Raw genomic sequence first — 27,865 nt, forward strand, 5'->3', positions numbered from 1 at the left:
AGGCGACTACTAGCAACAATCAAAATAGATTCGTGTCCTATTACCGGTCTGGCATAAATTTTCATGTGTCATGACACATTCAGCACATTATATTAAGACGGCAGTATTTCATAGAGAATCTCGTACAAATAAACTTCCTACAACTTCAGAAAATTTGTCGATTTCAATAAAATTACATTGGTTTTAAATAGAACTTCGCAAAAATGATGTACTTAATGACGTGTATTCACTTTGTAACATTTTTTTAATATAGTACATTCATAGTTTCCGCCATCGTTTGTCTACCTGGTGCAACAGCCGCTAATAACGGACAAATCTCCTATTTGGATGTTCATTTCTGTGGCCATGTTCCGTTCCTGCTGGCATAAAGTCTGTTACCCCTAAGAATGGAAAACACTTGGCACCATTTGCCTGTGAATTATGTACCATAGCTTAAATGATTTCTGCATTTTTTTATGCGGAGTTGCGGAAGCAGCGTGGGACTGGCAGAATCTAAAATTGCGTTTAACGGCAGCCAGACTGGTTGATGCTGGCACGTGAACTCACCTCGCAAACCCAACCGGGCCCGGGTCTCCGGCCTGTCCAAAAAATCCAGCGCGCTGAGCATTAAACTGTACTAAGCACGTCACCTTGTCAAAATTAAAATGTTTGTCACAGTCAGCGAGACTAAGAAAGTAGCTTACATCTGCAAAGCTCAATAAGTGGTTTTTTGAAAGTACTTCATGGTTCATGTTGTGGGTTTGTAACCTCCCCCTCACTTATCGACCTTAATGACAGTGAAAAATTAAACCGCGTGTACCTAATGGGAAATTTGGGAAAAGCAATCGTCACCGAAGCTAATCTGTCGGTAAAGAGGGAGGAAAGGGTTACATCTAAATGAAAGGAAAAATGCAAATGAAACTGGTGGAAATTAATTTTGAAAAGGGGTAAAGTTAATAAAGAAAGTAAATGTGCGGCCGTTACGTTAACAATTAACTAGCGGTAATTAGATATTTGAGATTTGGGGAAAATCACGGTCGCCAGTCCTAAGGACAATTACTATAGTAACTGAAAAAGAAAGGTTATTACACATATAATTAGCACTAGAAGCGTGGCAACTGAAGGTTGACACGTGTAGTGTGAAAACTGAAAGTTTGTCAGAAGTAATAAATTTCGCTACACTCTGACTTAATTTAGCAAAAGAATTAATAAAACCGGAAAATCGAAAGTTAATTTAGTGACTGAAGTTAATAGTGAGCTTTCTTTCTGAAGCACACCGAAATGCAGTAAAATACGGTTAGTCTTGGACTACCTCAACAATCATTTCAAAAGCAACTTGACTCTACGCAATTTAGAAACAAGAGATTTAACTTTGAATTTGAATTAAATGATTCTGAACAATTAACAATAGTAAAATTTAGTACGTACCAAGCTGAGCTGCAGTCACAGGTAAGCTAAAATATGCTAACAAAACTCGCACTCTTAATTTGTGCTCGTGTAATCTAAATATTGTAGCCAGCTATGAATACTTTAACTGAACTTTGAAATTAAAGCAGTGAAATCTAATTATATTATTTTAATGCTGGCGTTTGAATTTCAACGATACTCGGGTTCATTTCGGAAAAGGAAGGGACCCTGCTTGGCAATGCAATTGGGACAATGAGCAACAAAGGTTCATGCTAAGTTGCTGTAATTTTGCGAGGCAAATGGAACAATTTGAAAAGCTGAGGTCTGCCATACAGTTCTGAAACTTTACGTGCTTTTAGTCTTCCTTGTTGGTTGATTGAAGGTTTGAAGCCGTCGATCGAGGAGGTGGCGACAGTCACTCATTGTCGGCCGTCGCTGTTGCAGAAGCTGGATGCTGGCGCGCCTTCTTCTCGACACGGTCACCAGGCGAAACGGGCTCTTGATGTGCGCCAGCTAATGCTTCCCGTCCGCGACACCATGTCAGAAACTATCATCGCAAGTCGAGCGCAATTACATGCTGCCAAACCCCGAAAGCGCGGCAACTCGCGGGAGCGTCACACAACACACCCGCTCCACTCGCTACTCCAGCCAGACTCTCCCTCTGCCCGCGCTCCACGCGGCAGAGTTCACACTACCAAAGATCCTACACACTTTGATTCTTCACACGACCTATCGATGTAATCGTTCGATAGCAGTTTTCTCTAGGCAAGACCCAGCGTAAAAATACAAATAATATTTACGAAACAAATGCATCTACATAAATGCATAAATATATATATATATATATATATATATATATATATATATATATAGTAAAACAATTACAATATATAAAGGCACAGAAATGTCATATATTCAGGTAACAAAATAAGGAAAAAATTTACAGTACAATAGATGGAAATAGGAGGATATGCATTTCCGGCGTTACAGGTTCCTGTAGTCATGTCCTAGTTCATGAACCACGGGCAACGTATGAGTGGCCAAGTAAGTGGTCCGTACAGTCGGGATACCAGTTACTTTGGAATAAGGCTGGGCATCTCGGACATATTCTGAGTCGTGGTCACCTTTGTGCTCATACGGCAAAGACTACCCAATCCACCGGTTAGTCCCTCAACCGTTAGGGGTAAAACCCAATGGGACTCGGGGCAAGTAAGGCTAGCAACCTGATTCCCTCGTACTTCAAATATGATGCTGGCAACAATCAGAGCAAAATGCCTCGGACCTTTGGAGGTGACGGAGTCCCACCTCTAACAGACAAACCAGGGACTCCTAAGATACGCCTTGGCAAACAAATGGTAATAAGATGGGGAGCTATTAATATCAATGGGGGCTACTCTGGGAAGAATATAGAGCTGGCAGAGGCTGCAAGTGAGATGGGGCCTGACGTTTTAGCTGTTAGTGACATCTGGGTAAGGGGTGAGAAAGAAGAGGAAGTGGGAGAATACAAGGTCTACCTGTCAGAAGTCAAAGCAGGAATAGCAAATGGGGTGTAGGGCTTTACATCAGGAAAGAAATGGAACCCAGCGTAGTTGCAATAAGGTATGTAAACGAACGACTGATGTGGATAGATTTGACAGTGTCTAGCAAGAAAATTAGGATTGTGTCAGTATATTCGCATTGTGAAGGGACAGATCAACATAAGATGGATAGTTTTTATGAGGCACTCAGTGATGTAGTTGTTAGAGTAAAGGACAGGGATAATGTTCTGCTCATGGGTGATTTTAACGCCAGGATTGGAAATCGAACAGAAGGGTATGAAAAAGTTATGGGTAAATTTGGAGAGGATATGGAGGCCAACAGGAACGGGAAACAACTCTTGGATTTCTGTGCCAGTATGGGCTTAGTAATCACAAACTCCTTTTTTAAACATAAGAACATTCACCGGTATATTTGGGAAGGCAGGGTAACCAGATCTGTCATTGACTATATAATAACAGATCAGGAATTCAGGAAGGCTGTGAGGGACACACGTGTATTCAGGGGATTCTTTGATGACATTGATCATTATTTAATCTGCAGTGAAATTGGGATTGTGAGGCCGAAAGTGCAGGAGGTCAGGTCCATATGTAGGAGGATAAGAGTGGAGAAACTTCAGGATAAGGAAATCAGGCACAAGGACATAACGGCGATCTCATAAAGGTACCAGTTAGTTGAATGTAGTCAATTACAGTCATTGGAAAAGGAATGGACAAGGTACAGGGACACAGTACTAGAAGTGGCTAAAGAATGTCTTGGAACAGTAGTGTGTAAAAGTAGGATGAAGCAAACAGCTTGGTGGAATGACACAGTCAAGGCAGCCTGTAAAAGGAAAAAGAAGGCGTATCAAAAATGGCTACATACTAGAACTCAGGTAGACAGAGAAAGTTATGTTGAAGAAAGAAGCAAAGCCAAATAGATAATTGCAGCATCCAAGAAGAAAGGTTGGAGATTATGGGTCAAGCTGCTGGAAAACCATTCTGGAGTGTAATTAGCAGTCTTCGAAAGGGAGGTAAGAAGGAAATGGCAAGTATTTTGGACAGGTCAGGAAAACTGCTGGTGAATCCTGTGGATGCCTTGGGCAAATGGAAGGAATATTTTGAAGAGTTGCTCAATGTATGTGAAAATAAGATCAGTAATGTTTCAGATTTCGAGGTAGAATGGGATAGGAATGATGATGGAAATAGGATCACATTTGAGGAAGTGGAGAAAATGGTCAATAGATTGCAGTGCAATAAAGCAGATGGGGTGGATGAAATTAAGTCGGAACTCATCAAATACAGTGGAATGTCAGGTCTTAAATGGCTACACAGGATAATTGAAATGGCCTGGGAGTCGGGACAGGTTCCATCAGACTGGACAAAAGCAGTAATCACACCAATCTTTAAACATGGAAACACAAAAGATTGTAACAATTACAGAGATATCTCTTTAATCAGCGTTGTGGGTAAAATCTTCTCAGGTATTGTTGAAAGGAAAGTGCGAGTATTAGTTGAGGACCAATTGGATGAAAATCAGTGTGGGTTTAGGCCTCTTAGAGGTTGTCAGGACCAGATCTTTAGCTTATGGCAAATAATGGAGAAGTGTTTTGAGTGGAACAGGGAATTGTATGTATGCTTTATAGATCTAGAAAAGGCATATGACTGGGTTCCTAGGAGGAAGTTATTGTCTGTTCTACGAGATTATGGAATAGGAGGCAAACTTTTGCAAGCAATTAAAGGTCTTTACATGGATAGTCAGGCAGCAGTTAGAGTTGACGGTACATTGAGTTCATGGTTCATGGTAGTTTCAGAGGTAAGACAAGGCTGCAACCCGTCTCCACTGTGCAGCTGCTCCGGTCGCAGGTTCGAATCCTGCCTCGGGCATGGATGTGTGTGATGTAGTTAGGTTTAAGTAGTTCTAAGTCTAGGGGACTGATGACCTCAGATGTTAGGTCCCATAGTGCTTAGAGCCATTTGAACCATTTGAACCGTCTCCACTGTTGTTCATATTATTTATGGATCATATGTTGAAAACAATAGACTGGCTGGGTGAGATTAAGATATGTGAACACAAAATAAGCAGTCCTGCATATGCGGATGACTTAGTTGTGATGGCAGATTCGATTGAAAGTTTGCAAAGTAATATTTCAGAGCTAGATCAGAAATGTAGGACTATGGTATGAAGATTAGCATCTCCAAAACGAAAGTAATGTCAGTGGGAAAGAAATATAAACGGATTGAGTGCCAAATAGGAGGAACAAAGAACAAGTGGACGGTTTCAAGTACTTAGGATGCATAGTCTCACAGGATGGCAACGTAGTGAAAGAACTGGAAGCGAGGTGTAGCAAAGCTAATGCAGTGAGCGCTCAGCTACGATCTACTCTCTTCTGCAAGAAGGAAGTCAGTACCAAGACTAAGTTATCTGTGCACCGTTCAATCTTTCGACCAACTTTGTTGTATGGGAGCAAAAGCTGGGTAGATTCAGGTTACCTTATCAACAAGGTTGAGGTTACGGATATGAAAGTAGCTAGGATGATTGCAGGTACTAGTAGATGGGAACAATGGAAGGAGGGTGTCCACAATGAGGAAATCAAAGAAAAACTGGGAATGAATTCTATAGATGTAGCAGTCAGGGCGAACAGGCTTAGATGGTGGGGTCATGTTACACGCATGGGAGAAGTCGGGGCAGACCAAGGAGAAGGTACCTGGATTCGGTTAAGAATGATTTTGAAGTAATAGGTTTAACATCAGAAGAGGCACCAATGTTAGCACAGAACAGGGGATCATGGAGGAATTTTATAAGGGGGCTATGCTCCAGACTGAACGCTGAAAGGCATAATCAGTCTTAAATGATGATGATGATGATGATGATTTGAAAGTATTTCGCAGTTTTATGAGGGGCAGCGAAATGAAATCGGAACACCCTCCTCAGCGGGACCATGGAATGGTTCCGTTCAAAAGTAATTACCACACGCGCTAGGACTTTCCTCCCACTGGGAGACGATAGGATCAATTCCTGTTTCGTAGAACGCAGTCGGCCGCTGACGCATCAACGACCGCACACACTCTTGCTCTTCATGGTCCGACTGAAAGCGACCTCCACGCAAGTCGCACGGTGGAAGATCGGGGCTCTATGGAGGATGTTGCAGTGTTTTCCAACCAAATCGCAGAAGTGTAGCCCTTGTCCGATTTGCAGTGTGGAGGCGGGCGTAATCGTACTGTAGGACGATTCTGTCCGACAGCATTTCGACAACCCGAAGACAAACTGCAAAGCCAACAGTGGAAACATCGCACACCTCCCCCCCGTCAAAGAAATCCAAAACTGTTCGCAAAAGTTCCGTTGAGGTCATGACGACCTTCTTCTTCTTCGAGCTCGAGCATGGAACCACAATCAATGTGAAGCGCTATGAAAACACTTTGCAGAAACTGCCACAAAGTCAAAACCCCCAGGAATGCTGTCGGATGGAACCTTCCTGTTGCACGATAACGCCAGCCTCTCACTGCCATTCGGACGAAAGCTACACTTCAGCAGTTTGGTTGGGAAACACTGCAATATCCTCTGTATAGACCGGATCTTTCACTGTGTGATTTTCACATCTTTGGCGACCTGAAGAAACACGTGTGTGGTCATCGGTTTCAGTCGGACGAGGAAGTGCAAGAGTGGGTGTGGTTGTGCATCCGTCACCGGCCGACCGCGTTCTACGAAACAGGAAATGGTCGTCCTTTCTCCCAGTGGGATTAATTTCTTAACGTGGTCGTGATTACTTTTGAATGGAACCATTCCATGGTCCCGTTGAGACGGCAGTTCAGTTTTTAATTCACTGTCCCTTACACATAACATGACATACACTTCAGTTTTCCGTTTTCATGTTCAAATAGAAACGTTACGCTCTTTATTTGTAAAGAAAATAGGTTTCCTAAATCAGTCTGCAACCAATATGATTTGTTTGTTTGTTAATACAGCCACATAAACGTTTGTCAGCAGATAATGTACACATAACACCTCTCATTCTTAAGCTACATTATTCTTAATTGGAGATGTGATGATTGCTGTAACTGATAAGTCGTAGTAACTGAAAGTATGTTAAGTAATCTAGGCGACTTTATTCGCAACAAAAAACGTTACGTACTTTAGGAACTTACGTTAGACCCACTGTGCAAGTTCAGTGCAAAAGTCATCCAAAAATGAGACTACCGAGAAAGGTGGCAAAGTCGCTGAGAGACGGCTTTCGTATTCGGCAGGAATGCCAGTCCAGCCACCCACGTTTTTAGAGTCGATTTCCTCCTCTAACTTTTTCGGCTCCTAGCTTCTTCTTCATCTCTAATCGTCTTCGTGCCGGAGGAACGCTAATCTCGTCTCTTGCAACGATATTAATTCATTAGTAATAGTAATACACATTTGTCCATAAAGTTCCGAAAGTGATTTTATTCCTGATGGCAACAGTGACGTCAGCGAAGTAACTACTGTGGCGGCTTGAACTAACAACGGTGAACAACACGTATGCATCCTCTACAATGACTTGAAGAAGAGAAAATTGTGTGCAAAACTTGTCCCGCACACCTTTACTCCCAAACAAAAACGACGACCTTGGACGCCTGCTGCGACTCTATTGAAATGTAAACCGCGGACCGTTCTTTTCCGGAAATAATCAGTACGGTTGACGACACGTGATATCATCAATATGAATACCACAAAAATACGGACTGCATTAATTCACATGAAGGATCAACGTTTTGATGAGATAATCGATATTTAAAGCAAAGTCTCGCAGCCCGCATCTCGTGGTCGTGCGGTAGCGTTCTCGCTTCCCATGCCCGGGTTCCCGGGTTCGATTCCCGGCGGTGTCAGGGATTTTCTCTGCCTCGTGATGGCTGGGTGTTGTGTGATGTCCTTAGGTTAGTTAGGTTTAAGTAGTTCTAGGGGACTGATGACCATAGATGTTAAGTCCCATAGTGCTCAGAGCCATTTGAACCATTTTGAACCAAAGTCTCGCAAGTTGGACAACATCCCAAAGAAGGACGTTTCTGACTGTTTCACATTCTGTGCGTTGTATTATTTTTTTGGGGGGGAGGGGGGGGGAGGTAGGGTAGGTGATCATGTAGAACGCCTGAAGCATTAAAACAACCATTTTAATGTTTCTCTATTGTTATTAATTCAGTCTTTGGACTGATAAGGTGCAATTAATGTAAAGACAAAATACTACAGCTCGGTTATTATTTGCTTCTTTATTAATAGTTTCAGTACATATTGTTTGACGACTGAGTTCAGCGTACGTCTGAACTTAAGATGTGTTCCCACTAGGGCGATAAATATCTGAAGATGCTCTCGGTTGGCCGAGCGAAACTAATTATGAAAAGAATTGGCCACCTGAGAGTAGGACTCGCGCACTCGGGGTTCTATACAAACTTAATTATCTGTATATATAGTTCATCCATCCTGCGAATCGTGAATCTCAACGACTTTTCTCTGCTTTCAATACAGACATGGTCACGCGAATTCCAAGACGATATCGAAATCACTGCAGAAGTTCCTCAGATTAACCCGGTCATACAGGAAGAAGTGAGCAGAGGACTTCAGTTTTTATATGTTGATATAGAATACTTAATAAAATATTTTTATTTACTTACTAAAACATGACTAAACTTTCATTTTATGTTTGCATGCAATAATATCCATCTACTATGCTTTTGACGTATGATGAATGCAACGTTATGTTCTAATTGCAAAACGATATTTGTTATGTGATATAATTACAGTTTAACAATTTTCGTTTTTTTCCTTTACTTGTACTGTGGAAACATGCTTCTTGCCAAATTTCATGACTCTGCATCAACGGGAAGTACACTACAGATTTCGATGAGTGAGCTTGCGAGTATCAAAATATGCGATCCTAAAAGGCAGTATGTTTTGACTACATTGACTTACAAGCTTATATGTTTTGCATCGCCAAGGGACCAAAGACCTTAGTAAGTGACATAAATTTGAATTTGATACGCCAACCTGTTCACGAGTAAAAGGGATCTGAAGAGACAGCCAGAAAAACACAGCCGGACAAAAAATATTTTTTTCGCGTTATATAATTACAGATTAACAATTTTCATATTTTTTCCATGACTTTTACTGTGAAGCCTCGCATCTTTCCGAATTTTATGATTCCAGATCAACAGGAAGTATCCCATAAGTTTTGTTTTGTGTGGTTTCGAATATCAAAACATGTGACATAAATGGCCATATCTGTTGATTGCATTGACTTAGAAACTTAAAGGTTTACATCGCCAAAGGACATAGAAGTTAGTATGTGATATACATTTGAACTTGATACGTCAACTCGTTCCTGAGAAAAAGGTTCCTAACAGTCGGACAGACAGACAGACGGAGAACAAAGAGGTGCTATAATGGTTCCGTTTTTACAGGTTGAGGGCACGGAACCCTAAAAAGGAAAAATACGCAGCCTGTGGCATTTTGTGTTTACATTAGTCCCTGACGATTGCTGTGACCCCTTCAATCGGTGTCTGCGTTCGCTATGTAACAGAACCACTTAACTTACAAGTTCACATGAGCAGGCGACTGCGAAGTTGTTCCCTAGCAACATGTTTACAGTGTGAGTGTCAGCTGCTATTCAGTTGCTGTGTGTACTGCCGCTCGGTGAAGCTGCATCAAGAAAACAAGCTGTTACGCGGCGAGGATCACGCGCAGATTGCCTGGTAGCTGGAGTGACGTAACGTGGCGCGGCTGGAATGGGCGTGAAGGCGTGGGCGGGTCGCCGACCTCTGTTGCGGATGCCGGTGGCAGCTCAGCGCCCCACAACCTCCAGAACAGGTGCCGTCTAGAGAGACGGCTGGGACGGAGACTGAACAACTCTCAGGGGCGTTTCTATGCGGCATTCTACAGCCAATAGGCAGGGACGTTCGTTATGCCAGACGCTTACGATATAATCATACCAGAGCAATTATATTTATTGATTTCTTTATTTATTTATTGAGTCATCAGTCGTCTGACTGGTTTTATGCTGCTTGCCACTGATTTCTCTCTTGTGCTAATATGTTCATCTCAGAGTAACTCTTGGACCTTACGTCCTCATTTATTTTCTGGATGTATTTCAGTCTCTTGTCATCCCCTACAACTTCATCTGTGACTGTGTAAGTTATTCTCTGATGTCTTAAGACATGTCCTATCATCCTGTCCCTCCTACTTGTCTGTGTTTTCCATATGTTCCGTTCTTCACATCACCGATTCTGCGGAGCCGCACGGGATTAGCCGAGCGGTCTGTGGCGCTGCAGTTATGGACTGTGCGGCTGATGCCGGCAGAGGTTCGAGTCCTCCCTCGGGCATGGGTGTGTGTATTTGTCCTTAGGATAATTTAGGTTACGTAGTATGTAAGCTTAGGGACTGATGACCTTAGCAGTTAAGTCCCATAAGATTTTACACACATATGAACATTTGATTCTGCGGAGAACTCCTTCATTCCGCCGCGCGGAGTGGCCGGGCTGTCTAAGGTGCCATGTCACGGATTGCTCGGCCTCTCCCGTCGGAGGTTCGAATCCTCCCCCGGGCATGGGCGTGTGTGTTGTTCTTAGCGTAAGTTAGTTTAAATAGTGTGTAAGTCTAGGGACCGATGACCTCATCAGTTTGGTCCCTTAGGAATTCAAACACATTTGAACTTCCTCATTCCTTATCTTATCTAACCACTTGATTTTCAACATTTTACTGTAGTAGCACGGCTCAAATGTCTCGGTAATCTTCTGTTCCGCTTTTCCCACTCTGCATGATTCCCTGACGTTCTCCAAACGTACATTCCCAAAGATTTCTTCCTCAAATTAAGGCAAATATTTGATCCTATTAGACTTCTTCGCCTGGAATGCCTTTTTGCTAGGGCTAATATAGTTTTTATGTCCTACTTACTTCATCCATCATGTGTTATTTTGTGGAATTCGAAACTTTCGTCTTGCAGATTGTTACACGAAATTTCGGGCGAACTGCCGCATATCTGCAACTTGCTGCCGCGACATTTCAGCGCAGAATCTTCAACCAGCACATGCGCAACGCCAGTTGGTTGAAGCACGCATGTAACGGCGGGGTCTTAAATACGGGAGCTCAGTGGATTTTCGTCAGTATTCACCTGAAGATGGCCAGAAGACTCCGCGCTGAAGTATCTTGACAGCAAGTTACAGACATCCTGTAGTTTGCCCGAAACTACGTGGAACAATATGTGCGTCGCGAAAGTTTTAAATTTCACAACTCAGCGGGGAGTAACTGATGCATTGTATTCGAACATTCGATAAGTTCCGTGAAAGAAGAGTAAGGTTACTGAGCTCAGTGACATTTTTACTAAGCTGTAGAGATAGCATTATTCCAAAGTTTATTAAAATTGTGAATTTTATTCATACTGCCGCTGCAAGTAACATAAAACGCAATGAGAGCATGGCACTGGCAAGATAAATTATTGGTTTTATTCGGCCTGAATTGGTTTCTGTATACAAGGATATGTATTACCTGCATTTAGAAGTCCCAGCAGAACTATCTTCGTTGTCTTGGGACTGGGTGGATGGTGCGACATGGGCCAAAGCGAACTGCATCCACAACAAGGCTACGACGAGGCAGACTGCAAAGACTGACCAACTTTTGACATGGGTGGCACAGAAATTCCCTACTCCCGTCAACTTGACGGGGTGGTCTGTAGATGATGCGACCGTTTCTGTGTTGTCAGGAGAGATTAATTTTGCTCCTATACGTGTTTGAATACCACTAGTGAACTTTGTCAGTTCCATCGAGTGCACTTTCATAAAGTTCCGGAAAAGAACAATTGATTTTGTTGCTGAAGATATTGTGTTCGATGCTGTCGATATTAAAAAGAGGCTACAAATCAAGGTCGCTTGTAGTATCTGTCGCAAATATAGGGTGATTCTAAAAGGACTTTACAACTGTACTTACATGAACAAATTTATTTAGAAGGCTTATGAGGCAGTAGAGGTGTCATCTTGTATCAAAATACTGTAAGTTTCATTCCATACATTTACTTAAACTTCAATTTCCACTTTAATTTCCCCTTTGTCTGAATGTGGCTGCCACTAGTCGTACAGCAAAAGTCCCATCTGACGTCGATTTCTTGTCACGCCTTAATCAACATATCTAGCGTCACTTCTGCAATTTCAGTCTGCATAGTTTCTGGTGCAATCTTTTCCGTAATACTCTCCAAGCAACTGATTAAGAAACTGCAAGCTCTCGTGACGCACGATGGGTTGATTTGTTGGGACTCACTATCACTCGCTCGACGACAGCCTCAGGAACCCGTGGGCGACCTGGAGATATGTTATGACGAAAGCTACAACCAGTTTAAAAGAAATTCTGATGCCTGGAGTAAACTGTCGGCCTGCTTGGAGGCTCCTTATGGTCGTCGGTACAAAATTTTTGAATCCTTGTTGCTGACTTTGTTTTTTCTACCCAAACACCCAAAGAGTACGTTCGGGACCTGTGACATCTGTCATTTTGATTTTCAACTTTCTGTCGTTTCCTGGTGGCGGAATTCGGTACAAGTCGCATCGCAGGTTCGAATCCTGCTCCGGGCACGGATGTGTTTGATGTCCTTAGGTTAATTAGGTTTACGTAGTTCTAAGTCTAGGGGACTGATGATCTCAATGTTAAGTCCCATAGTGCTTAGAGCCATTTTTTTAAGTCGCGTCAGTAAAATTTTACATGTAAGTGAAGTTGTAAAGTCCTTTTAGAATCATCCTGTACATAAATCCTACCTTTGCCAGGCAGGAAGAAGAGAACAAAAAATGCACCACCATTCAACAAGGTCTGATCCAAAGAGCTAACTCGCATCACGCACTTGCCCGGAAATTGTATATGCCAACGCTCTTACAGTAGCCACAATGGAATATATTGTTCACTTAAAATTACGTGATAGCACAGTGCAGGAACGGAGCTTAATATGCGTGAAAATGCAGTTGGATTTACGTAACATAGCAGTAGAAAGAGAAAGGAAAACGTTGCATGGATTACTTATGGTTTATTTAAGTAGTTTGGAAAAAAATAAAATGTTACATCTATCAGGTATATAACCACGTGTTAAGTATATGAAGCTTTAGTACGCTTAACTGCAGCGGGAAGGGACAATGGATTACTTGGATCTATTGACACACTGTATCTAGGATAAACGGTACCAAATATTCTCACGATTCAGGTTTCAGAAGTATCGGCTTCCAAGAAAGAATTCGTAATACACGACTAATCTACTACTAATGACACGAATGAGTTAATTGTTTGACTCGTAGTATAAAGTGCGTGTGCAACTCAGAAAAGTTTTAATTAAACACAGTAAAAATATTAGACGAAGGCGTCGTTAAGAATCATACACCACGTAAGTTTTCGCCAAATTGTATATTAATCAACTTTAAGACCGCTACTTATATGACTCCTCTAATTACAAGCCTTTCTTATACGTTTACTGAATTTTAAACAAAATTTTGTTCATCTCAGACTGCCATAAAAAATTAACAGACACGAAGTAAGGTCTCAGCATTGAAACTTGTAAGAGCTACCTGACGAAAGATTTAAAAAAAATATGAAACTGTCAGTGGTTAAATGTGAATAAACTTTTTAGATCTTAGTTGTGGCTGATTGCTGTGTTGTTGTTGTGGTCTTCAGTCCAGAGACTGGTTTGATGCAGCTCTCCATGCTACTCTATCCTGTGCAAATTTCTTCATTTCCCAGTACTTACTGCAACCTACATCCTTCTGAATCTGCTTAGTGTACTCGTCTCTTGGTTTCCCTCTACGTTTTTTACCCTCCACGCTGCGCTCCAATGCTAAATTTGTGATCCCATGATGCCTCAGAACATGACCTACCAACCGGTCCCTTCTTCTTATCAAGTTGTGCCACAAATTCCTCTTCTCCCCAATTCTATTCAATACCTCCTCATCAGTTATGTGATCTATCCATCTAATCTTCAGCATTCTTCTGTAGCACCACATTTCGAAAGCTTCTATTCTCTTCTTGTATAAACTGTTTGTCGTCCATGTTTCACTTCCATACATGGCTACACTCCATACAAATACTTTCAGAAAAGACTTCCTGACACTTAAATCTATACTCGATGTTAACATATTTCTCTTCTAGAAACGCTTTGCTTGCCATTGCCAGTCTACTTTTTATTTCTTCTCTACTTCGACAATCATCAGTTATTTTGCTCCCAAAATAGCAAAACTCCTTTACTACTTTAAGTGTCTGATATCCTAATCTAATTCCCTCAGCATCACCCGCATAACTCGACTACATTCTATTATCTTCATTTTGCTTTTGTTGATGCCCATCTTGTATCCTCCTTTCAAGACACTGTCCATTCCGTTCAACTGCTCTTCCAAGTCTCTGGTTGCTGTATTTAAGTTGTAATCTTCTTCGTTTTTTTTTGTTTTTTTTTGTGCCTTTGTCCCACATCAGGGCGGGGTCGGCACGGTTATTAACGGATTTGTCACGTTTTAGTTAGGGGGTGGCCGGATGCCCTTTCTGTTGCCACCCCGTTACCTCCCGGAACGGCATGTGTGTACCTCAACTGTCTGCGTGTAGAGTTAAATGTGAAAGCGAACGAAAGATTTCTAAATGTTTGCGAATCACGCAATTGAAGCGGTACTTGGATACCAGCCCGGTATTCAGCTAGTGCGCTGTGGGAAACCGCCTAAAAACCACATCCAGGCTGGCTGGCACACCGTTAGCGGCACGGGTAGAGGGCAGGCTGGCGCCCGCTTACCTGTAGCGCAGCCGGCGCGCCTGGTGCTGCTGCTGGTGCGTCTTGCGCTGCAGGCCGGAGGACATGGAGCGCTGGCCCGCCGCCGCTGCGCCCGCGGCCAGCCGCCTCACGCACGAGCTCGTGGTCGCCAGCATGTCGTCGCGCCTCTGACTGACCCTCGGCAGAGGCTGCGGCTGCGGCTGCGGCTGCGACGCGCTGCTCTGCTCCTCTGCCCCTCGCGAGCGTTGATAAGGCCGCGCCGCGTCACCCGCCGGTCACCCGCGTCGCGCGTCCCGGCGGTGCCCGCCTCCGATGCCGCCACCGTCGCCGTCTGTTTGCTCTCCAATAAAGAAACACTTAGCGCCGGCGAAATAAAATGTGCAACAACATCCATGTACTGTCACCGACTCGGATGACTTGCGGTGCAAAACGACGAGCTGTCCCCTGGACCTAAACTTATTTTTCTGTGTCCACTGAAGGTGCGTCAGCAGGTGTGCTACTCGACTCGCACGTATTCTTGTCAACAGCCGCATCTCTAATCTACTTAGAAGCTTTCGACAATGTTGACTGCAATACACTCCTGAGAACTCTAAAGGTAGCAGGGATGAAAATACCTGGAGCGAAAGCTTAGCTACAACTTGTACATAGACCAGACTGCAGTCTCTAACAGTCGAGGGGTGAGAAGGGAGTGAGACAGAGAACTGCGGTAGGAAAGGCGGTTTATTCGTAGAATTTTAGAAGAGTGTGGTTCATCTATAAAGAAGACCGCATATAGGACGCTGGTCCGACCTATTCTTGAGTATTGCTGAAGTTTTTGGGTTCTGTACCAGGTCAGATTAAAGGAAGACATCGAAACAATTCAGAGGCGGACAGCTAGACTTTTTAACAGTACATATGCTCCCCTGGCTAGCCTCGCGGTCTAACGCGCTGCTTCCTGAGCGGGAATGCGTGCCTGTCCCCGGCACAAATCCGCCCGGCGGATTAGTATCGAGGTCCAGTGTGCGGGCCAGAGTGTGGATAGTTTTTAAGGCGGTTTTCCATCTGCCTCGGCGAATGTGGGCTGGTTCCCCTTATTGCGCCTCAGTTACACTATGTCGGAGCTCCGCAAACTTTGTTTTTATGTACGCGTACACCATAATTACTCTACCACACAAACATTTGGGGTTACTTTCGTCTGGTATGAGACGTTCCTGGGGGGGGGGGGGGGGGGTCCACAGGAGCCAAACTGCACCGCACAATAACCCTGGTCCAGTGGGTATCGGCGGCGGGGTAGGTGGACTGCTGTGGTCTGTTGAGGGGTTGTGAACCACTGAGGGCTATGGCGGGACGAAGCCTCTCCGTCGTTTCTAGGTCCCCAGTTTAACTACACAATACAGAATACAATAACAGTACATATGAACAACACGTAAATGTTACAGAGCTGCTTCGGGGACTCAAATGGAAAACCTTGGAGGGAAAGCGACCTTCTTTTCGAAGAACACTACTGACGAAATTCAGAGAACCGGCATTTGAAGCTAACTGCCGAACGATTCCACTGCCCCAACATACGTTGCGTATAGAGACCACGAAGATAAGATACGAGAAATTGGAAATTTGTGGTAAGGACTATGGGACCAAACTGCTGTGGTCATCGGTCCCTAGGCTTACGCACTACTTAATCTAACTTAAACTAACTTAGGCTAAGGACAACACATACACACCCATGCCCGAGGGAGGACTCGAACCTCCGACGGGGGGAGCCGCGCGAACCGTGACAAGACGCCTAGAACGCACGGTTACCTCGCGCGGCGATACAAGAAATCAGAGCTCATACGGAGGCACATAGAAAGTCGTTTTTCCCTCGCTGTATTTGCGAGTGGAACAGGAAAGAAAATGGCTATTAGTGGTACAGGGTACCCTCCACCACGCGCCGTACGGTGGCTTGTGCAATATACATGTAAATGTAGATGTATAGCCTATTAGCGACGATATCCAGTTTGAACATTTAGGAGGGATTAGACAACGATTGACTGTAGCAAGGGAAAGGTGTACCATAGAAGATGAATGATTAACTACTTTAGGAAGCGAAATACTGAGAGTTATTGAATTTAGTTGATGGAAGGAGAAAATACAAAACAATACAGCAAATAAAGCAGGCAAAGGAAAATATAGACGTCTAAAAAAAGGAAACTGACTGAAAGTGCAAAATGGCAAAGCAGAAATGGCTAGAGAAGTGTAGGGCTGCAGAAGCACGCGTGACTATGGGAAAGATAGATGACGCCTACAGGGAAAGTAAAGAGACCTTCTCAGAAAAGAGCAACCATGAATATTAGGAGTCCAGATGACAAGCCAGTATAAAACAAGGAAAGGAAAGCTTGAAGGTATATATAGAAGGGCTATATAAGGGGAACGGACTTGAAGGTATTATTGAAAGAGAAAAGGAACGAGATGTGGATGACATGGAAGGTATAATACTGCGAGAAGACTTTAAATGAGCACTAAAAGACCTAAGTCGAAACAAGGCACTTGGAATAAACAACATTCTCTCAGATTATAGAGCTCTTTTTGAGACAAAAGACTCAGTATCATGGGTGGGCATAAAATAATAACTGCATTCTTCTGTCGCCCACCAGTATCGTCTCCTGATGTAACAGAAAACTTCACAGCAATCTTACTTCTACGTAAGTTCTCCAATCACACTGCAACCATTATTAGAAACTTTAATCATCTCACAGTCTATTGGAAAAACTACAGTTTTGTAGTGATGGGCGCGATAAGACATCCTGCGAAATATTACTAAATGCATGTCTGAAAACTATCTACAACATATAGTTCGGAAACCCACTCATGATGGAAACATATTGGATCTAATGGCAACAAACAGACCTGACCACTTTGAGGATGTCCACAGCCAAACTGGTATTAGTTAAGTGACCATGAAGCGGCTTTAGCAACAATGGTTAACAAAGCATAAAAAGCAACTAAAACAAGCATATATATATATATATATATATATATATATATATATATATATATATATATATATATATATGTGTGTGTGTGTGTGTGTGTGTGTGTGTGTTCAATGAGGAACTTGAAACTTTCAGCACAGGATAGGAGCATGTTGAGCAACTATGGCTCAAGTTTAAAAGAATAATTGACCATGCAGCGGATAGACGTTACGCAATAGCACAGATCATAATGGAAGGGACCCTCCGTGGTATGCAGTCACTGCAAAAGGAACTTCTAAAGAAACAGAAATTACTGCATAGTAAGTGTGAAACAAAGCGTAGGACTATAGACAGAGAGATGCCGAATGAAAAGCGCTTGGATGTCAAGAGAGAACTGCATGAAGCCTTCAGTGACTACCGTAGCAGATTATTGTCACATGATTTTTCACAAAACCCCAACAAATTCTGGTCGTATGTAAAGTCTGTTAGTGGCACCAAAGTTAGTGTCCAGTCCCTAGCGAATGAGGAAGAAACTGAAAATGAGAGTAGCAAAGCGAAAGATGAAAATGCTTAACTATGTTTTCAAACGTTCCTTTACAAAGGAAAACTCAAGAGAATTGCCCCAGTTTAATTCTCGTGCCACTGAAAAGATGAATGAAATACATATTAATGTCAGTACTCTTGACAAACAGCTGAAATCGTGAAAACTGAACAAAACTCCATGCCCGATGGAATCTGTATCAGATTCTATACTGAATTTGGGGCTGAGTTAGTTCCTCTTCTAACTATAATCTATTGTAACTCTCTCGAACAAAAAACCGTACCCAGTTCTTGGAAAAAGGTGCAAGTCACACCCAGCTACAAGAATGGATAGCAGAAGTGAGCTACAAAACTACCGTCCGACATCCTTGATATCGATTTGTTGTAGACTCTTAGAAAATATTCTGAACTCAAACATAATGAGGTATCTCGAACAGAATGACCTCCTCCATGCCAACCAATATGGGTTCCGAAAACATCGATCATGTGAAACCCAACTCTTACTTTTCTCACATGACATACTAAAAGATTTCGATCAAGACATGCAGGTAGATGTAGTATTTTCTGATTTCCGAAACTCATGTGAGTCAGTATTTGTGACTGGACTGGCAGGGAGGATGCAGCATGTTCTCTTGGATGGATAGTCATAGTCAGATGTAGAAGTAACTTCCTGTCAATGTTTATATTAATGATCTTGTAGACAATATTAATAGTAACCTCACACTTCTTGCAGATGATACAGTTATCTATAATGAAGTACCGTCAGAAAGAGGCTACATAAATATTCAGTCAGATCTTCATAAGATTTCGAAGCGGTGCAGAGATTGGCAACCTGCTTTAAATGTCAAGAAATGTAAAATTGTGCACTGCACAAAACGAGTCCCTCCCTCAGAACACCAACCTTTCAGTAGAAGGAAGAACACCCATGCACAACCTCAAAACAAATCCTGGCTTAATCATCCTGCCTCCAGACAAAATTTCCATCACTGTTGTTATGAACTGCAGTGACTAACTGGCAGAAGGTCTCCGCCAGATACCCGACTCCTCCACCTATGAACTATGCCAGAGTGATTCCATCCCAGATGTCCAACACAATATCCAGTCCCTCCTTAAAGCCTTAGGCCCTTCCCAGAACATCTCCCCTGAATCCACTTCCCTCCTCACCCATTATGATACCCCATACCCGTATGTTTCGCTACTTTCTTTGGGGTAAACATACTCGCATGTACACAGACCGTCAAGCCCTTTCTCTCTTGCTATCATGCAAATTGCTTCATTCACGGCTCACCCGGTGGTGCCTTTCACTCCAAGAATACAGCTTCGAAATTATTTACAATAAAGGTAAATCAAACGTAGTAGCCGAAGTTTAATGCAGACGTGATCTGATGCTGACGTAAAAAAACTTAATAGCTAGTCTTGATCTGATTTTAATGTGTAGACATATTGAGGAAGTTGTTATGAAATTTGGAGGAGGGAAGCAACGTAAAATAAATTACATTTAATATCAAGACGGTTTTGTGTACATTAGAAATTATTGGACAATGAAACTTATTGCAAGATTTCGGAGCAGACTTTTCACGCAGAAATGAAGTAGGAGATTTTTGAAGACCTGGACGCCGCACGAAACAAGAAGACATGTTAACATGGTAAAGAATTAACTCTAAGCTACGCCATTTCCCCTTGTCAGTTACATTTTGTTATTCTCTGTTCTTTTTCAATAATTTTTGTAGTGGAAATTGGTTTAACTTCTGTTCAAAAACGCCACAAGGACCACCCCAACAACAGCTTTTCCAAGTCACGAAGTCCGATAGCTTTTCTGTAATACGAAGTCCGATTTGTTTTTCATTTTTCCCCTTTTTCACGGTCATTTACGATTTTAAAACCTCCTTTTTTTATCCACCATTTCTTCCCACATTTTCAACCTTTTCTTTTTCTTTTCTTCTCTTCTCTTTTTTATTAACCACTACACCCACCTTCTACATGCTCCCCAAAATCCACAAAATCAACAATCCTGAATGCCCCCTTGCGGCTGGTTATCGTGCCCTCACTGAAAGAATTTCGGCCTTCATTGATCAACACCTCCAATCAATTGCCCGTAACCTAGTCTCCCATGTCAAAGACACCGACTCTCCACCATCCCCACCCTTTTACCTCCTGGATCCATCCTCATCACTGTTGAAGCCACCTCCCTGTACACCAACATACTTCGTGCCCATGCTATTGAACACTATCTTTCCTAGGGTCAAAAATGGTTCAAATGGCTCTGAGCACTATGGGACTTAAACATCGGAGGTCATCAGTCCCCTACAACTTAGAACTACTTAAACCTAACTAACCTAAGGACATCACACACAACCATGCCCGAGGCAGGATTCGAACCTGCGACCGTAGCGGTCGCGCGATTCCAGATTGAAGCGCCTACAACCGCTCGGCCACACCGGCCGGCTTTCCTAGCGTCCTTCAGACTCCAAACCCACTACCTCATTCCTCATACACCTTACTAACTGTATCCTAACCCACTACTACTTTTCAATTGAAGGGAAGGTATATAAACAAATCCCTGGAATAGCCATGGGCAGCCACATGGCACCCTCCTATGCAAACCTTTTTATGGGCCATCTAGAAGAGACCTTCCTAGCCCTCCAAAACACCAAACCCCTAGTCTTGTTCAGTTTTTGGTTGGTTCAAATGGCTCTGAGCACTATGGGACTCAACTGCTGTGGTCATAAGTCCCCTAGAACTTAGAACTACTTAAACCTAACTAACCTAAGGACATCACACACATCCATGCCCGAGGCAGGATTCGAACCTGCGACCGTAGCAGTCGCACGGTTCCGGACTGCGCGCCTAGAACCGCGAGACCACCGCGGCCGGCGTTCAGTTTTTACTGACGATATTTTCATGATCTGGACCCAAGGCCAAGACATCCTATTGTCATTCCTTCACAATCTCAACAACTTCCCTCCCATCCACTTCACGTGGTCCTCCTCAACCTAGCATGCCCCCTTCCTAGATGTTGACCTCCTCCACTCTGATGGCTCCAGCCTCACTTCTGTCCGTATTAAACCCACCAACCACCAACAGTACCTGCATTTTGACAGCTGTCATCCCTTTCACACAAAAAAATCCCTCCCATATATCACACCAAAAAATCCCTCCCATATAGTCTGGCTACCCGGGGACAGCGTATCTGCAGTGACAAAAACTTCCTTGCTCAATATCCTGAGGGTCTCACCAAGGCCTTCACAGACAGGCCCTATCCCCCAGACTAGTCCCCAAACAGATCTCCCATGCCATTTCCTCTCTCGCTCCCCAATATTCCCACCACACCCAAAAACCAGCCACTAAGTAGTGTCCCCTTCATCACCCACTACCAACCCAGACTGGAACAACTGGACCACATCTTTCGCCAGGGCTTTGCTTACCTATCATCATCCACTGAAATGAGGGACATCCCACCCAATATACTTCCCACCCCTCCTGAAACTGTGTTCCATCGCCCACACAACCTCCACAACACTGTAGTCCATCTCTATGCTGCTCCCAATCCCAAACCCTTGTCACAAACATCATATCCTTGTGGAAAACCCAAGTGCAAAACCTGCCCAATCCACCCAACCAACACCTCTTATTCCAGTCCTGTCACAGATTTATCCAACCTCACCAGGAGCTGGGCCACCTATGAAACCAACCATGTCATATTCCAGCTCTGCTGCAATCACTGTACAGCATTTTATATTGGTATGACTACCAACCAGCTGTCCACCTGTGCCTGTCTGCAACTTGACGTGTCTTCTTGATGGTAAGTAGCAATCTGTCTTTTCCTAGGTTATTGATATTCCTACCTGAAGTTTCCATTGTTTGAGTGTAGCACTTTGTAGGGATATGAAGTGGAATGATCACACAGGCTCAGTCGTGGGTAAAGAAGGTGGTAGTCTTCAGTTTTTTGGTAGAATACTGGGGAAGTGCAATCAGTCTACAAAGGAGACTGCTTACAAATCTCTTTTGCGACCGATTCTAGAATATTGCTCAAGCGTGTGGGACCCATATTAAACAGGACTAACAGGGGATGTTGAACATATACAGAGAATGGCAGCGCGAATGGTCGCAGGTTTGTTTGATCCATGAGAAAGCGTCACAGAGTTACTGACGAAACTGAAATGGCAGACGTAAGCTATCCCGAGAAAGTTTACTAACATAGTCTCGAGAACCTGCTTTAAATGATGATCCTCGGAGTATACTAAAGACCCCTAAGGGCATGCACAGAGGCTTCCAACCAATCATTCTTCCCGCATTCTGTACGTGAATGGACTGGGAAGAAACCCTAATACTGGTACATTAGGACATACCCTCTGATACGCACTTCAGAAAGGTTTGCAGAGAATAGATGTAGGTGTAGATAAAACTATTCTACCTTCTATGCAAGATATGAGACAGGTGAAATAACTTCAGATTTCAACAAAAATGTAATAACCCTAGAATTTTTCATTTGTGCGGTCATAGTGTCCGTAGTTGCTTTACAGTTCTTGAGGATATTTTTGTTCTGTCGTTGCAACTACAGAAATGCGTGATTTTTTTCACCAGGCACGTTTTGCTTTATTGAGGTAAAGCCATCATCAGTGGTAATGATTTTCGCTTGATTTCTCGCTTACATCGGGAAATACTGTCTGCTAGAACATCGTTGTTTTTCTGCGTTAGACACTGATAATTTTGGTCTAATTTTTAGTTGTTCTCCAGCACTAGGCATTTCTTATGTTTTTCACAGCACACTTTTGTGTACACTACTGTATGCTGTTTGTTTTGTACTTATAAGTATGTAATTTGGTTTATTAGAAGTACAAAAACAAACAGAGGGGATCGAGTTGATTTGGTGGAAGAGACCAAACAGCGAGGTCATCGGTCTCACTGGATTAGGGAAGAATGGAGAAGGACGTCGGTCGTGCCCTTCCAAACGAACCACTGGCATTTACCAGAAGCGATTTCGGGTAATCACGGAAAACCTAAATCATGATGGCTGGAAACAGGATTGAACCGTCGTCCTCCCGAATGCGAATCCAGCGTGCTAGAACTCAGGGATGTGATGAGGAGGGAAAGAGGAGGAGGTAGTGACACACAAGCACCCTTATGGCTACTGATTTTTTCTCAAACCATTCTGAAGGAATCCAGAAGTGGTACGCTCGTACATTTTCTTGTTAAGGTATATGTTACTTGAAGTGTGCTACGTGAACAAAACGGTTGTTGATGGTCACACATTAGGTTTCTGTGTCATTCATGATGCGAGACAATAACAGATATATCTGTGACCCCATTTCGTCCCATGTAAATATCCCCACATGAGAATACCTCCACCACCTTCCTGAACAGCGAGCCATTGACAAGTGGGATACACCTACAGCCTCCAGTGGTGGTCTGTACCATGTTACATGTGATGAACAGAGGCACACATGTGGAGCGGAAGGTTCTTTGACCCATAGCGAGATTGTTTTGGACGGAATATCCTGACTTACAGCTTTTTGGTCCATCTATTTGCTGTTGCAAGCTGTGCTAGTAGATGGTAACTCCTGTAAACAGCAATGGACGGTACACTCCTGATAAGGTCGTAGGTGAAAAGCTCAGTGCCTGGCATATTCAGTTTCAAATGTCACATAGACAGTCAGTACAAGGTGTGAATATATAGCATAGAAGATACAGTACAGTACAGTAGGGACAGTATAGTAGAAAGACATTTAGTACACAGAATTGCCACCTCTTGGAGCAGCAGTGGTTCTAGAACAGCTGCGCATCGAATCAAACTGAACTTTCATGGTAGACTGGGTACATCCTGCCATACTGCTTTAACTCTATGCTAGAATTCAGATATTGTAGTGTCTGACAAGTGGTGGTATGTCAGTTTTTCATTATATCTCCAGATGTCTTCAGTGGGTGAAAGCTCTGGCAAATAGGGCTGGCCAGGACAAAAGTAGAGCACACTGTTTCGAAGTAGGTCAGAACAACATGATGTCTTGCATAATGTTGTTGAAAGATAACATTATGGTGACCTTCAATAAATGTGTGCTGTTCAGGTTATGAGCTATGTGAACCAGGAATCACATTGTGTACCTAGTGTCCATTATCACGTTCCATGCAGAACTTGCACTCGACCAGAGAGCCGACATAGAGCCCCTTCAGTGTTTCGCTGTCGTTGGACGTGCTACTACCGAGCTCCTCATTCTGATGCCACGTTAAAGGGAACCGTGTTCCAGATGTCTTTGCACTGGCCTTGTCAATACTTAACTCGGTGCAACCAAGCCCATCACGTGACTGAAAGTACGTGACTTTGCTGTACAATCATGCAAGGCATGAACCAATCTATTTCATATTCGCGTAACAGTAATGGGATCCTGACCATTGGGCTCAGCAGCATATCAAAGCGATACATCGCATGTCTGATAGGCCACTAACCTCCTGCTGTGTAAATCCAACAAATGCTAGTACACATTTCTCCTACTTACAAAAGGCATAACACTCTCTTACGTTATATATTCACACCTTGTGCTGACTGTCTATGTGACATCTGAAACTGGTACTTTTTGCCGATGACACAAGTATAGCTATCACATCCGACAGACAAGAATTAACTGGTGAAATTTTAAACGATGTTTTTCAGAAAATCATTAAGTGGTGCTCTGCAAATGGGCTCTCATTAAACTTTGACAAAGCACAGTATATACAGTTCCACACAGTAAATGGAATGACCCCATTAATAAATACAACTTCGGTCAGAAATCGGTAGCTAAGGTACAATATTCAAAATTTCTAGGTGTATGCATTGATGAAGGGTTGAACTGGAAAAAACTTACTGAGGATCCGCTGAAACGTTTGAGTTCAGCTACTTATGCTATTAGGGTCATTGCAAATTTTGGCGATATACATCTGAGTAAATTAGCTTACCACGCCTATTTTCATTCTCTGCTTTCGTATGGCATCATATTCTGGGGTAACTCATCATTGAGTAAGAGTGTTCATTGCACAAAAGCGTGAAATCAGAATAATTGCTGGAGCTCATCCAAGATCATCCTGCAGACACTTATTTAAAGAGCTAGAAATCTTCACTGTAGCCTCACAATATATATATTCACTTATGAAATTTGTTATTAACAATCCGAACGAATTCAAAAGTAATAACAGTGTACATGGCTACAACACTAGGAGAAAGGATGATCTTCACAACTCAAGGTTAAATCTAACTTTGGCACAGAAGGGGGTAAATTATGCTGCCACAAAAGTCTTTGGTCACTTACCTAATAGCATCAAAAGTCTGACAGATCCATATAGCATTTAAAAAGAAATTAAAAGAATTTCTTAATGGCAACTCCTTCTACTCATTAGATGAATTTTTGGATATAGTAAGTGGGTAATTTCCCAACCTCCAAAAAAAAAAAAAAAAAAAAAAAAAAAGTAATATTTTGTCTAATGTAATATCTTGTATGGACACCTTTTATTAACCTGACACGTTCCACATCATTACGAAGTGTCGTATTCATGATCTATGGTACAAATACTAATCTAATCTAATCACAGTCAACCAACATGCAAATGCTATATTTCTTAATATGCAGTCTGTGTATGGTACTACTCCTTCCTACTTTCTGTGGTTGTACTGAAATGCTAATCATTAGCATATACAGCCATGTAATAGACTTCACGCCAATTGGACGTTTGCTGCCTGCCACCTTAGTGGTATTGGAATTTGAATGGCTGGAAGGGAATTTATTCACAATAGCAACAGAATCGCTCCATCTTGAACGTAGTAGCTATCTCTAAATCACCTAGTTATGAGTGTGCAGGAAGAAAAGGACTTCTGGTCGGGTGGCTGTAGTGTTAACACAAAATCAAGTAGGGGTAATGCAGAAGTAAGGCTAATAATGATTAGTGATTACTATGAACAGTACAGTCACCTCTTTATCGTAGCCAAGATAGATACATAGACAAGACTCACCGTAGATATACATCTGAGTAAATTAGCTTACCACGCCTATTTTCATTCTCTGCTTTCGTATGGCATCACATTCTGGGGTAACTCATCATTGATAAAAGAGTGTTCATTGTACAAAAGCGTGTAATCAGAATAATTGCTGCAGCTCATCCAAGATCAGCCTGCAGACACTTATTTAAAGAGCTAGAGATCTTCACTTTAGCCTTACAATATACACTCCTGGAAATTGAAATAAGAACACCGTGAATTCATTGTCCCAGGAAGGGGAAACTTTATTGACACATTCCTGGGGTCAGATACATCACATGATCACACTGACAGAACCACAGGCACATAGACACAGGCAACAGAGCATGCACAATGTCGGCACTAGTACAGTGTATATCCACCTTTCGCAGCAATGCAGGCTGCTATTCTCCCATGGAGACGATCGTAGAGATGCTGGATGTAGTCCTGTGGAACGGCTTGCCATGCCATTTCCACCTGGCGCCTCAGTTGGACCAGCGTTCGTGCTGGACGTGCAGACCGCGTGAGAAGACGCTTCATCCAGTCCCAAACATGCTCAATGGGGGACAGATCCGGAGATCTTGCTGGCCAGGGTAGTTGACTTACACCTTCTAGAGCACGTTGGGTGGCACGGGATACATGCGGACGTGCATTGTCCTGTTAGAACAGCAAGTTCCCTTGCCGGTCTAGGAATGGTAGAACGATGGGTTCGATGACGGTTTGGATGTACCGTGCACTATTCAGTGTCCCCTCGACGATCACCAGTGGTGTACGGCCAGTGTAGGAGATCGCTCCCCACACCATGATGCCGGGTGTTGGCCCTGTGTGCCTCGGTCGTATGCAGTCCTGATTGTGGCGCTCACCTGCATGGCGCCAAACACGCATACGACCATCATTGGCACCAAGGCAGAAGCGACTCTCATCGCTGAAGACGACACGTCTCCATTCGTCCCTCCATTCACGCCTGTCGCGACACCACTGGAGGCGGGCTGCACGATGTTGGGGCGTGAGCGGAAGACGGCCTAACGGTGTGCGGGACCGTAGCCCAGCTTCATGGAGACGGTTGCGAATGGTCCTCGCCGATACCCCAGGAGCAACAGTGTCCCTAATTTGCTGGGAAGTGGCGGTGCGGTCCCCTACGGCACTGCGTAGGATCCTACGGTCTTGGCGTGCATCCGTGCGTCGCTGCGGTCCGGTCCCAGGTCGACGGGCATGTGCACCTTCCGCCGACCACTGGCGACAATATCGATGTACTGTGGAGACCTCACGCCCCACGTGTTGAGCAATTCGGCGGTACGTCCACCCGGCCTCCCGCATGCCCACTATACGCCCTCGCTCAAAGTCCGTCAACTGCACATACGGTTCACGTCCACGCTGTCGCGGCATGCTACCAGTGTTAAAGACTGCGATGGAGCTCCGTATGCCACGGCAAACTGGCTGACACTGACGGCGGCGGTGCACGGCCAACACCGCGGTTCCTGGTGTGTCCGCTGTGCCGTGCGTGTGATCATTGCTTGTACAGCCCTCTCGCAGTGTCCGGAGCGAGTATGGTGGGTCTGACACACCGGTGTCAATGTGTTCTTTTTTCCATTTCCAGGAGTGTATATATTCACTTATGAAATTTGTTATTACCAATCCGAAAGAATTCAAAAGTAATAACAGTGTACATGGCTACAACACTAGGAGAAAGGATGATCTTCACAACTCAAGGTTAAATCTAACTTTGGCTCAGAAGGGGGTAAATTATGCTGCCACAAAAGTCTTTGGTCACTTACCTAATAGCAT

At 43.4% G+C, this 27,865-nt stretch overlaps 1 protein-coding gene across 1 annotated transcript in view; it reads right to left on the bottom strand.

Moving 5' to 3' along the window:
* The window catches only part of LOC126263032 (farnesyl pyrophosphate synthase-like), a 258,758-nt gene extending 243,951 nt beyond the window's left edge, over nucleotides 1-14,807 (bottom strand). Inside the window, exon 1 of the mRNA XM_049960000.1 lies at nucleotides 14,651-14,807. Coding sequence (XP_049815957.1) covers nucleotides 14,651-14,784 — 134 coding nt within the window. The 5' untranslated portion in view covers nucleotides 14,785-14,807. The remainder of the gene's footprint in view (nucleotides 1-14,650) is intronic.
* Nucleotides 14,808-27,865: the final 13,058 nt, after the last annotated feature.

Source organism: Schistocerca nitens, chromosome 6 (assembly GCF_023898315.1).
Source record: "Schistocerca nitens isolate TAMUIC-IGC-003100 chromosome 6, iqSchNite1.1, whole genome shotgun sequence".
In the NCBI taxonomy this organism is placed as follows: Eukaryota; Metazoa; Arthropoda; class Insecta; order Orthoptera; family Acrididae; genus Schistocerca; species Schistocerca nitens.